General features: G+C 43.2%; 1 protein-coding gene across 2 annotated transcripts in view; it reads left to right on the top strand.

Annotated features, from left to right (window-relative positions):
• Positions 1-13,624, top strand: part of LOC135899750 (tetraspanin-33-like) — a 39,733-nt gene extending 26,109 nt beyond the window's left edge. For both annotated transcript variants that reach the window (XM_065429078.1, XM_065429081.2), the window contains 2 exons: positions 2,980-3,136; positions 12,474-13,624. In XM_065429078.1, coding sequence (XP_065285150.1) covers positions 2,980-3,136; positions 12,474-12,825 — 509 coding nt within the window. In that variant the 3' untranslated portion in view covers positions 12,826-13,624. The remainder of the gene's footprint in view (positions 1-2,979; positions 3,137-12,473) is intronic.
• Positions 13,625-14,142: the final 518 nt, after the last annotated feature.

The raw sequence follows: 14,142 nt of genomic DNA on the forward strand, positions 1-14,142 counted from the left end.
TTTGCACCTCGCGTAGCTTACCTACAGATTGGATACCTGAAACACAACATGACAAAGAAAACTTACGGATTACTGGCTGCGCTAAATACATTAAAATTGATTGTTTATTTGAGTGGCCCATGTTAAAGGTAACTTTTTTTTTTACAACTCGTGTTATTACGTTTTAAAGGGACAGAAAACTACTCAGATCATACATCGACATAACCCCGCTGATGGAATGATTCCCTATCGCAGTGTCTCAAACAAGCCATGTTTTTTCTCAATAAATGTGGATGTATATGTTTAAGTAATTAATACAGTTGTGAAAAATGAACTTTGGTGCTGTACGCGGCAAGAATATGAAGCTACATAAGAGGTCCACCACGTGGCTTTCTACTAGTGTACACGGTTACTGGTCTTTTTAATAGTATTTAAATGCAGTATACTCTTTATTATTATAAGTTTTTCCTGACCTACAATGTGCAAATAAGCCTTCGTTTGCATTGAGCAGACAAGTGGCGCTGCCTACGCCGCAGCATTCGATCAGTTGGCTCGGCTCGTCTATCGACAGAACAACGATGACGGGTGCCAACTAGTAGTGACGTAGGCGTGTACACGGGGAAGAACGCTGTACAAATATAAGACATTTCTGTATAACAAAGGTAACTTATTGCAGGAGCTTGTTTTAAAATGTGGGGAAAGGGCCAAAGAGAGGTCGTTAACCACTGTTACACTTACTCCTGTGAAACCAGAACGATGGGCAGCTTTCACAACTTTGCGAGGCGGTCTACCGACTTCGCTCTCACTTCTCATCCTTGCTTGAGGTGGGTTTCTTACCTTTCTAGAGGCTGCTCGGATCGAAAAATTCTGCTTAGTGAATATTCGCGTAGTTTTGGAAGTAATCGCTGCAGGTGTAAAGACTACCGAGAGTGAGGTTTGCGTTGCGCCATAAAAACTAGGTCCTTAAAAATCGGTTGTCAGTCCCTTTAATCCATTATCGGAGTTCCGACGCACGCTTTGCTGCCAGCCATTCTTTGACAACGTCACCGTTGACAGCCTTCAGGGACGCCAGCTCTCGCCACGGCAGCAAAAAAAAAAAAACAGCTGCGAAACTCCAGTTTCGCTCTTATATAGACATCTCGAGATGTAGCACGCCAAAAATTTATTGCTACCACACCCGTACTTCGAAATTAAAAAGAACGGGGTAGTACAATTAGCAATCCTTTCGATCAAAGCGTCTCTGAAAGACTCACGTGCAATAAATTACACAATGGCACTAACGCGTGATTGAAAGAGCTGACGTAAACTGCTCTATCTAAATAATAATAATATCTGCGGCATAATGTAGGAAGCATTTTAGCGGCAGCTGCTCATGTGCGGTCTGGTATTGTTGTCACGTTGATATCGCATTTTGTGGTCGCCTTGCCGTTTCAGCAGGCTGGTACCGCCATCTGCGTGTAAAAAGGAGAACAGCATTTGTAGAGAGGAGAGCCGCATTGTTGCGGTTCACCTTTTTAGCATAGATGTCGACGCTGATCCATGCAAGCGGCAATATCGTCCTGTTCTTCAACGCTGTACACTAGGCGACATATCTTCTTGTTTATAGCGAACGTCAGCCAAAATATTACGCACCAAGAGGCAGCGCTTTGAAAGAGAACCTAATGTCGCTCTCCCAGTAGAAAGAAATGAGCGATTTTATTTCAGATCCATACTATGCAATCGAAGTAGCTGGAAGGAGTTCAAAACAGGAACTAGAAAAGTAGTTGCATAGCTGCAAAACATTGCTTTCTGGTGCAAGAGGACGCAATCAAAGGAAGGACACAGACACAACAGAGCCCCTACAAAGCTCTCTATTAGTTAAAGGACGAAACATAGTCCACACGCTGATAGCTCGGTTGCGATGGGGTTCCGCTGCTGAGTTGGACGTGGATAGCGACCGCAGGGGCCGCTTTACGATAGGGGCGAAAAACGCAGATGCTCGTGTACTTAAAATGAGTTGCAAGTTAAGGAAGACCAGCTGGTAATACTTATTCCGCCGCTGTATCGCACTATGACCTTCCTCATAAGCTTATTGTGGTTTGGCACATAAAACCCAACCAATTGTATATCTTTTTATCATATAAGGCGCAATTTTTGCACACACGCAACACAAAACGCGGATGTTTTGAAAGCGCCTCTATGCAACAAATTTGTCTGCGACGACTGCATCTCAGCTGAATATGTGGCCATCGACGCGTCGCTCACACATGCAAGAGCGTTCGTGCTAGTAAAATAGGTGTCCGTGAGCTGACGTGCCTCTTTACGGCCCGTGGTTCCCGAATACTAACCACCCGAAAATACCCCGCTGCGCGCCATAGATACGTAGTCGCTTTGGTGTTGCACACGGAGGCCGCATATAGCTGGAGGCGAAATGTAAGGACGCCCGTGTACCGACCTTTGCGTACTCTCGAAATAACACCAAGTGGTCAAAATAATCGGGAGCCTACAACTACGGCGGGCTTCAAAAATATTGTTTTTTTTTTCATTTTGATTGTAACTTTTTAATGTGTTCGTGCATGATATTGGAGATTGGGTGGGCGTACGGGAATGTGAATTAAACGTTGTCCACAAATTATTTATTATGTCTGTTTTTCTCGGACGCAGAAATTATAAACCTGGTTACTCAGCGCACCTCTATTTTCGAACGTGCTGCTTAACGCATTGTGATCGGGACAGAGTCACCACTTCGTAGCTACAATTCCAGCTTGCTGCAGATCTCATTTTCTTTAGCTTATGTGAAAGTTAAGATAGAAATCGGTATGCAAGAATATCTGACTCCTTCCTACAAAACAACTTTCTGCAGAAGCACATATCTCTCAGCTGGCGTACACACACTGCTCGAGCTTTGGTGAAAGCATGGGGAGGGGGAGGCCAGTACGCGTTCCTATTTACCTAAAACAGCTCTTGAGCCCAAAGTGTACTTCTCGATCAATAGCTTCCGTGGTACCGTCTTTTTCGCAGGCAGCATCAAGACCGTAATAACGACCACCATGTCCGATAGGCTGGTGGTTCACTACCGTGACACTCAGGACATACAGCACTTCGTCGACGCAATACAGCGCTACCTCAAGTGTTGCGGCATGACACAACGAAACTTTCGCGACTGGGACAATAACATGTAAGAAATACGACTCGTAATTTTTCGTGACACATTTGCAGTACCACCGAGTTTATTACAATGTTCATAACTCATCGCTCTCTACCTGTATATTCGATTGAAAATGTATTCGTGCCCATGGGCAAATCTTGTTATAGATAGAACAGGGCCGGTATTCACAAGACTCCCTCACGCAAGCGTTGCTCTTCAGAGCAAATATCAGCCACACATAATGCTGCAGAGATTATTTCCAGAGGCAGCCGGCCAATGACGGAAGGCGCTAACAGACGAGGAACTTTGCGAATTCGGCTTTAGATGAGCTAGAAGTCACCTACAGTAACAGAACAATCGGAAACAGATGAGAACCTCAGTGCTTGTATAAGAAAATGTGCAATCCTTGGACGATATTGGTTACTGCCCGAGAGAAACAAGGAGTCTAGGGATATCCAGTTTATGCACTCGTCCTGCCGTGTACGCCAATATGGGAATAATGATAGTGATATTAAAATCAAATAAAAGGTGCCGCAACGCGATACCCATATTAAAGAGCGTGTGCACAATACAGATCTCCTAGCGGATTTCTGCAGCAGAATACGAGTTGTAACCGGCACTGTATTGCCGCTCAAATGAGATGTTTTGTAATACCAGATGTTACCAGCATTGGAGCGCCATTGATTATCTGAATTGTCGCCAAATGCGTATTTGAGGCTTTCCACAAACAGTACAGCAACAGAACAGAGTAAAACGTCCCAGGGCTAATGGAATTTTTGTCGTAACACAAAAATATTTGAATTTACTTTTACCGTGTCTCTGCGTTCGTGCGGTTACGTTAACTACTCCTCTCATAGTTAAGTAACCGTCGCTATGAAGCCTTCGTCAGGCCACCTCTTCCTCGCCTCCGCCTTCGCAGCATAGGCTTGCGTTGACAGAATAAGAGAGTACTTTTACCTTCGCCGCTTCATTCTTCGCGCTGAAGAGAATACTAGCCACAGCGAAGCTGCTTATAGTGTAGGTTCCCATAAGGAGCTAGAATTATTCGCCAGAAAGTTGTGCCAGCAAGCGAATCGTTTTTGTTTCTATTCAAACAAAAATCACGACTTTTTTTTGATGGATGGATGGTTTATTTCATCATCAGTTCAGCATGCATATCCAGTGGTACAGCGGGAAGGGGTGGCAAAAAGGCAACTGAATGCCTGACAATGCGCCAATCCCCGCCCAGAGCACGATATTGCGCAACACTCAGCGAGTCAATACATAATTCATCAATGTAGTAAAAAAGGAAAAAACTGAAAAGAATACAATTATTGCAGTACATTCAGCCTGTAATGCATAATACATAAATATAACAGTACATAATGACACATAATGTAACACTAATTCATCATGTAATAGATAAATGCAGAAGAGAAAAAAAAAAGAACTAAGCCGTGGTTTTAATAAGTGAACTAGAACATAATTGATACGAACAGCTTATTGACAAGAAATTTTCATGGCTGAATTTTGAGGCACAATGCAGTTCTGGAAGAAAACTTATACAATATAAGGAAGTCTTACACGGAAGAGAAAGAGAAAAAAAAATGTCACGTTTGAAGCGCCCTTAGATAAGCATGTATCTTTTTTTTGAAAATTGCTACTGATCGACTTTCATTTACTATGCTCATGGCCGTCATGTTAGAGTTTAGAAATGAAGGTATAAGGTGCGTTAGTTTTTGCTTGCCGTAGTTGGTTCGAATCCTTTCACTGTAATAGGTGGTTTTCCTAAGATTATACGTGTGTGTTTTCCGCGAGTAGGTATCCTGAAATATACCTGCGTCCAATTTAATTTGATTGTAGATGACTGTCGCTAGTTTTTTATGGAATATGTTTTGGAATTTTAGTATGCTGTGTTTATGGAAAAGTGTAGCAGAAGGCGTTCGGCGCGGAACATTTTCGATTATACGCAAGATTCTTTTTTGGAGCCTGCGAATATTATCTTTATTTGTTTTTGTTGTTGTGCCCCAGAATAATAGGCAGTAATGTATGCGCGAGTAAACTAAAGTGTGGTAAAGCTGCTTTGTCACCCAGAGGGGTAGTAAACATCTGATTTTGCCAATTATGCCAATGGATCGTGATATGTGGGTGCGAAGATTATCTATATGATTGGACCAACTCAATGTTTCGTGAAAAATAACGCCTAGAAATTTTTGAGTCTGGACGCGCTCAATCAAAGCCCCTTGGAATGTGAGCTGCGTATTGTGGAGAATACAATGGTTCCGAGGTTTAAAAATGATGTATTTTGTTTTCTTAATGTTTAATTCCAGCTTATTAGTTCTCAGCCATAGCGACAAATTGCTAAGCCAAAGGTTGGCTTCTTGTACTAGAGTAGACATATCCTGACCCGAAATAAAGACGTTTGTGTCATCGGCATATAATATAATATCTGGTGCTGGAGGCACGTTTACGATGTCATTTATATAAAATAAGAATAGAAGTGGCCCAAGTATAGAACCCTGTGGGACGCCGTACTTGATCTTGCCCATTTGTGACTTCGAGTGCTGCATGTCTGTATACTGATACCGATTTGTAAGGTAACTTCTTATTAAATTAAGGGGCGTACCTCTTATTCCATATTCATCAAGCTTTTGCAAAAAAAATTCATGCTTGATCGAATCAAAAGCTTTCTTAAAGTCGAGAAATATTCTAATTGTGTGATGTTTTTGCTCAAAATGTTCAGTAATTTGATCTTAAATAGATAATAAGGCCTTTTCAGTACATTTGTTCTTCTGAAATCCGTATTGATGATCGGTTATAATTTTGTTTAAGCTACAAAAGTTTGCAATTCGTACATATATGACACGTTCTATAATTTTTGAAAAAATGGGCAAAACGGAAATGGGCCTGTAGTTATTCATGTCATTTTCATTACCCCCTTTGTCAACAACGGATACTCTAGCAATTTTCAATTTCTCCGGGAACGTTCCAGTGCTCAAAATAAGGTTGCAAATATGTGCAAATGGTGCGCTTATGTGTTCTGAAACTGCTTTTAGAGGTTCTGCTTTTATATTGTCAAAACCCACAGCACATTTGTTACTTAAATTCTGTATCAGCGAGGCTACTTCCGATTCATTCGTGGGAGTTAGGAAAATAGATTCCGAGACGTGAGTTTTAATATACGATTTGTAAGACTGAAATAGCATTTGAAATAGCAGAAGCTCCTGAACGCAAAAATTGCTCATTGAACATATCGGCAATTAGAGTACCTGAACAAGATCTGCCCTCTATTTGAAGCTGAGAGATAGTCTTCGTATTTTTCCTTTGCAAAAGATCGTTCACAGAGTTCCAAATTGCTTTCTGATCATTGAGTATGTTTGCAAACTTTTTTTCATAGTAGCTAAATCGCGCCTTTTTAATGTCAGATCCTATCTTATTTCTGACCTGCTTAAATTCAACCAAGTAGTCTAAGCGCTTTGTTTTTATGAATTCGGTGAACAACTTATCTCTTGCTTTCATCCTTTTCAAAATTGAAGCGTCTATCCATGGTTTTCTCGCCCTCTTGTTTATTTTATGCACCACAATCGGAAAAGCTAAATTATAAAGGTCTGCTAACTTTGTTATGAATATGTCGTAGGCATTCACAGGGTCAGTATTATTGAAAATACAGCTCCAATCAGTGTCAGCGACAACATTCTGAAAATGCTTAATTGTTTCTTGGTTAATCTGTCTACGCTGCGTAGGATTTGCTGGATTTCGTTTTTTTACGCACCACGGCAAAAATGCGAAAATCGGCAGGTGATCGCTGACTCCAGGTGTTAGAACCCCTGTGCATATTTCATTTTTGTAGTTAGTGAAACATAAATCCAAGGCAGTTTCAGTCAACTGTGTTATCCCTGTAGGTACATGAATTGTGTTTTCATAGCCAAAAGAGAGCATTCTGTCAAGAAAATTTTGTTTGTTGTTGCTTGGTGATAGCATATCTATGTTGAAATCTCCTGTAACAATCACGCGTGCGCCATTCTGTTCACAATACTCAAGCATTTCATCCATGAAATTAAGGAAATGAGACACAGTTCCAGAAGGGGGCCTATATATAGCAACTACTAAAAGGCTTCGACATTTTATCATGACAGATTCACAGTGAGAGGATATTACAGTATAATCTTTGACAATATTGTATTTAACGCTGTCATGAACATAAATCGATACACCACCACCCCTTTGGTTTTCCCTGCAGATTGATGCACAACTGTAGTTTGTAAATGGCACGGTATCATGGTTATCAGTAGACCATGTTTCAGTGAAAGCTAAGAGATCAAACTGGTGATTTAGATTGTTCAAAAAGAAGTCGACACATTCTTTTTTGTTTTGAAGACTTTGCGCATTAAGGGGAATCAGTGATAACTGTTTTTTCTGGCGTGAAGCAATTTCCTGGAAGGCCTCAGCGTCATAGTAGTTTGTTATGTTTGTGAAGAGAACGTAATCACTTCTTGCGATCAGCTATCTTTCATTTTATCGTATTTTTTCTAGGTCATGCACTGTTGCAATTCTAATCACCCTGTCACTCGGGCTGCGGCGCACGAAAAGTTTGCCATTCTTGTGCCATGCGAAATCGTACTTATTTTCAAGAGCCCTATTTTTCATTTCCCAGAAAAGCTTCTTATTGCAGGCCGGGAGGTTTTCACTGAAAAATATAGCTGACTTTGTTTTCTTCAATTGCCATTTCTGTGCAAGCCATTTTTCTTTAGTTTGACCAGATGAAAACCTGACCATCACAGTATTGGGCTTGTCTCCCTTCCTATCGTTTCTAGAAGCTAGTCTGTGGGCGGCTTCAATGTCAGACTCGGAAAGCTGTGGAAGCCCGAGTTCAGTTGCTAGTTGGTTGAGCTTTACCAGAAGGTTCTCATTTTCGTGATAGGCCAAGCCGTTCACTTCAAGATTTAGGCGCCTGCTGTACTGATCTAGCTCCTGCAACTCATGCTGAAGTTTTTCCACGTCTGTTTCTTTCGCGTGGGCCTCAAGCTTCACAACCCGCTTTCTGAGGTCTGAGATGTCTGCGGACTGCCGTGTCATCTGAGTAAGAACTTCATCGTATTTACTGGACATAACTTTAATAGATTCCTCAATGCTATCAACAGTTGTTTTAATTTGGGACAAATCGTCAACCTTTGATTTGATGTCCAGTAGCTCAGTAAGCTTGTGATGTATTGCCGCAAGCTCTGAGGTGAACTTCTTTTCTAACGTCTCATTCTGTATTTCCGCGGAATTGGCGCCTCGAGTCGACGCTTTGCACGTCACGCATATCCAAGATTTTTTTGCAGCAACAGACTTCTTTTTGTAAGCATTGTCAGTTACCGCAGACCAAGAGCCGATATGGTAACTACACTTGCATTCTGAACACAGCAACCACGACTCCGATTCGTGAATCCTGCCATCGCATGCTGGACATGTCATTCATAACACCCAGCACACTAGTAAAGTTCGCTCACAGAGTGCACCCAGCAGCAGCAGGAAACGTAATAGAACAAAAGTGCCACCGATAGGCTAAGAGAACAGACAAACCTGTAACGTTCGTCAAAAGCGTCTTTAACCGCCGTACAACTGTCAGCTCCACTGCTGCTGCTGAGTGCGTGTGCAGTTGTCCAAGGGGGGCGATGTCCTTTTGTAGGCATCAGCGGTTGGTGTACCCCACGTAATGGTCCGCGTGGCCTCCGGTTGATCTAATCGATCCTGCTCGTCCGCTCCAGCTTTTGTCGTCTGAGGCACTGGTTTGAGGCTACGGTTCCAACCTGTAACGTTCGTCAAAAGCGTCTTTAGCCGCCGTACAACTGTCTGCTCCGCTGCTGCTGCTGAGTGCGTGTGCAATATGCCTTACACAAGGCGCTTTTAGCTTTACATTGGGGAACTTAACGAATACAACATAACGTAACGTAACGAATGGTATGTACATGTGTACACGTTGTTTCTTCCAGCTACACAGTATATAAAAATATGCAGTATTGGCCATTTTGTTGTTATGCTTGTCATTAGTGTGCCGAGATATTCGAAAGAATTTCAACAAATTGTAATTTGTGTGAGAAGCGCAAGAATGAATGTGCCGACTTGTGTTCGTACTTTAAGGAGTGCTTTCTATTAGCTCATAAATGTTGGCCTTACTCAACTAATGCATCCAAGCAGTTTGTAGGCCGAGCTCGGCAAAGCCTTGCGCAACGGTAAAAATTTTCAATAGGCGAGCTGTTTCTCAGAGCTACGCGAATATTTTCCGAGTGCAGGCGCACTGAAATCAATCCCAACTTTTCAGGAAAATGCCGACCACACGTCACTCTCCATGCCTGTTCCTCACTTCATTATGGTTAATTGCTGATTTTTTGTTTGCATGAGCGTTTCTAGTGCCGGGGGTATTTGAACTCTTTGTGCATGACTGACAGTCATCCTGCTGTTTTGCCAACTGTAAAGGGGTGGGACCTCGTCAAGCTGCTCAAGCTTTTAGTACCGTACTCCTCCTTTTCTAAGGGAAATAAAGTTGATTGATTATTTTGACTGCCTGACTGACTGACTGGCTGGCTGGCTGGCTGGCTGGCTGGCTCGCTGGGCTGGGCTGGGCTGGGCAGGGCTGGGCTGGGCTGGGCTGGGCTGGGCTGGGCTGGGCTGGGCTGGCCTGGGCTGGCCTGGGCTGGGGTATTTTCATTGTATAACATAACCCATGATGAACACGAAGTTATCGGCCTTTAGAATGCTCTAAAAACTAATGCAATCAGGAAAACAAAACACCCCGTATATGCATACAGTAGCCTCACATACATATTCAGGGCACACCAATCTACTGAATTAGTGCGTAATATGCTAATAAATTGATGAGCTTGGCACCTGATGTTTTAGATTCGGACGTTTTGAAACGCAAGAAGCCCAGCCATAAGAGTGCTAGCAGTCTAATAGTAGATTATGGTCGTAATCACTACTGGGATTTTAACTGCGGCAACGTGCGCTCCGCATCACCACGCAATAAGCACTGTAGTATCGCGTGATAGTCGAGCTTTTTTCTAAAGTGAAACTTTCTTCGATTCTTCCTTCGACTTTTCCACTGCTGTTGCTGCTTCTGTTGCTGATGCAGCTGTCATGCAGGCTGCATGGGAAGGTGGCTCAGAGCGTTCATATACATGTCAGGAGCATCGCAGAGAGAAAATCCAACGCGAGAAGCTGGTTTGGGCATTTACACCAGGTAGCATGTGCGCAATGCTCTCTGCAGCTCCCTGCGCGTTGCAACAATACCGTCTTGACATCCGTAATTATGCGACAACCCCCCACCCCGCAAAAGCTTAGCGTAAACTGCAACGCTTACCTTCCTACTGACGTGCAACTCTCCAGAGGGGACATACAATGGCAAAAAGGAGGTAGGGAGAGGAGGCAGAGAATTGGTTCGACCGACGAAGCCAAGAAACAAGTGAATTTATAGCCACCCACCGCTCTCTCTCAGTTACCATTCATTGGGGCACGGTGGGAGAGGTAAAATGGGACGGGAGAGGGCGAGGAAAGGCTACTGTTGACAGTGGCTGTGGATAAACTGGATAATTTGAGTTCTGGCTAAGGTACGGTATGTTTCTGCTATTTCTGAGGAATGAAGACCATGCGCCCCTTTCAAGCGGACCGATGACGGACGGCGTGTGAACGTACAGCCGCATTAAAGCGTACTAGCGTCTATAGGTGGCTTTAGAGAACAAGCCACACGTCAAATTAACACTTCGGTGGCCACCGAGGTAGCTTTGCGGCTATGGCATTGCTCCAGTTATCGGGTTGGATCCTGAACGCGGCAGTCGCATTGCGGCGGCGGCAAATACAAAAACGTTTTTTTTTGTACTTGTCTTTAGGTTCACGTTAAAGAAACCCAGGGGCTCAAAATTAATACGGTGTCCGCCACTACGAGATGCCTCCTAATGTTACTGTGAGTTTGGCACGTCGAGCCCGGTAATTCATTTAACGCTTAACACCTCTGCCGTGATGCGATGGACAGTGTGAGGCAATGGCAATGCTTATCTTCTCGGAGGTGATGTACAATGTCCCACAACGCCTCGAGCAAGCACGTCTCGCTGCGTGTTCGGTGTATTAAGCAAACAGCAGTCTTGCACTCAAAGTAATGTTTAAGATCAACTCACCACTCTAGGAGCGAACTAAAAGTAGAAGAAATTAAGCACTCGCCATCAACATTACCGATAATTATCCTCAATCAAAGCAAACTGCAAAGGATCTTCGTTAACATCGATTCCCACAACGCGTGGGATTGGCATAATTTCGTCTTTGGAGACCTTACGTGCCAAATACACGATATGATTATAAGGCACGCCGTAGTGCACGTCTACAGAATGATTTTGACCACCAGAATTTATGTAACGTGCACAAAGTGCGTGGTACATAAATGCTTTTGCAGTACGCGCCAATCGAAATGCGGCCGTCGTTCCCAGATTTGATCCTGTGCTCTCAGGGCTTTGCAGCGCACGGCCATAGCCACTAGGCCTCCACAGCGGGTAGCATTCACGCTTGATAAGGGTAACTGGCTTTGGTAAATTCTGCTTATAGTGTATTTTGAAAGTAATAACAGAGAACACTATAGCCGAGGAAACTTACATTAGGTATATCACAATAAGCTTCTTTATAGATCGGTGTCCACTGTGTATAAATGCTGCTCTAGAAATCAGTTGAGTTTAAGGGGAGTCACTAAACACTGCAAATTTCTTCAGTTTTTGACAATTTTCTTCATTACTATAGGAAAGCCTCGTCCAACTTGTGTTAAACAGCTAATCAATGTTTATTGAAAACATTTCGTGTAAGTGTAAAGTACTAGACTGCGGAATTACACAATCAAACTCAAACTGTAACTACTATCTTATAACGGGAGCTTTGGGACTTGTATATCGTAGATCTACAATTTCTGCATTGGTAGCCATTTTATTCCCTCTCAGGTTATGCTACAAGCTATACATCATGCATGTACACTGTGTCAGTGCTAAGCAAGCATTTGGTCCATTTTGAGGGCATTATTTATCCAAATACCAGCCATTTTTATAAATCTCAAAATAGGCATTTGATGGTATACCACTGCAACTCACATATGGCTCATTGCGGTATACCTTTCATTGCTATTTTACTGAACGAATAAGATGGGCACATTTGGAAACAAATGGTGTCGTTGCTATTCCAGACACCAGCCGGTGTCGCTAATTAATTCTCTTTGACAGTGCTTCATCGCCGCCAGAGCAGACGTACCCGTCCAGTTTATACATTTCCAGGACAGCGTCCACGTCAAACGTGTTGCGGTGGTATTCAGCAATTAGTACAATTCGTCAGCGTGCAATCCAGCAGCCTATCTGCGTCATTCGCCTTGCTTTTACAGCTACTTCCATTGTGACGTGACCAACCCGAGCCACGAGCGTTGTTCGGTACCACCGTCATGCTGCCGACCCGAATCAGCTTTCACGGGCATCTTCTGTGGGCGCAGCGTGCTGAACCTGTCCGACCATGACGCTTGGTTCCGTGTCCACATTGGAAACTGTCCGGACGCGACAAACCGATACGTGAAGGAGCATGTCATGGTCATCGGAGGCGTCTGCCTCATCGCCGTCATTGTGCTGGCGTTCGTCGACATGGTCACGAACGCCGTAATTGACGAGATCGATATCATCCGCAAGATATATGATCATGTCAGGGGTGCCCCCTCTGGGATGTCAATTGCCTTAACGTCCTAAGCAGCAACACTAAGCGAGCTTTGTTTGTAGGATACAACGCAATAATTACTGTGACGTAAAATATTTGATGATGCCTACAAAGAAGCAATACATATTTTCAACAACACACCTGCGCTCAAAAGTAAAACAGACATCTTAAGCACTGGCACAGCGACAGTGAGAGGGAATTAATTGGTAGTGAGCTGGCATTGCATTCTATAAATAGCAGATATCTTTGTGCAACAGTGGGACCGTTGCCTATGCTCTCTGCTGCATACTTCAGGTCGCAGTGGCAATTGAATGACGCCACTTGCATGAGATGACCCTACATCGAAAACACTTGACGAAAAAGGGTAAGGGCACAGATGAGCTTGGAATACTTTTCCAGGTTTCTCTCATCCTCTACCAGTCGTCTTCTGAAAATCTGACTAACACCAACTTCCTATTTTAATGACGTCCATAACTTTATTACCTGCGTAATGTTATGCAGCCTGTTTGTTGCTTGACGATGCTTGACGAAGCTTATGACGGCTTTAGGAAAGAGAGCAACAGCTGAGTGGTTGCCCCCAAGGAAAGAGAAGCCCCAGCATAAATCCGAATGCGAAATGGCATATAAAGAACTTATTAGCAGTTTCCTGGCACCTTCGGCACACGCGTCAGTTCATAGATAGCTACTCCAACATAGGCCGTAATTTGAAATAGCGCTCTGACGAACGTCCCAGAGGGCTCTTGATACCTCGACTCATTTGCATTTTCTTGTTTAGCATATTGTATGCAATTTAGCTTTAAATTCCAGAATATATATGTACATGCTGTTAAATGCACTGTCTAATATTTACTTTTTCAATTATGTGTAGCCTTTATTTGAATGCTCTAAGCTCTTGAATAAAGTTTTTTCACTCTGTTTTCCTTGGGGCCGAAAAAATAAACGATTTTTTAGGCCATGCAAAAGCACCATACGTGCAAGTTGTCTAAAGGCTTTGGTAATTACTGAAATCTGTGTGCAAATACTAATTCCACTAACGGAGGTCGCTGATTTGATTCAATGAGCCGCTGCGCTGGCTGCATTGCCGCTCAAACAAATATCGCCCCGTGTCAGTGAGTTCACCGTGAGAGGACGAGTTTGTATACGTAGAAGGACCGGAAGTATCGAGAGGTACACTCTATGATAGAAAGTGAACCATTATCGAGCCAATATTCGTGCAAATATTAAGGAGGGCCATCAAAGATAGACAAAACACAGCCGTCGGTGCCTTACCTATTTCTGTCACGAAGATGGGATGCCTAGATAGGATGCGTAGACAAGCAACATGCTCTGTTTTTATGAAATTTAAGTAT

The sequence above is a fragment of the Dermacentor albipictus genome, chromosome 5 (genome assembly GCF_038994185.2).
Source record: "Dermacentor albipictus isolate Rhodes 1998 colony chromosome 5, USDA_Dalb.pri_finalv2, whole genome shotgun sequence".
Classification (NCBI taxonomy): domain Eukaryota; kingdom Metazoa; phylum Arthropoda; class Arachnida; order Ixodida; family Ixodidae; genus Dermacentor; species Dermacentor albipictus.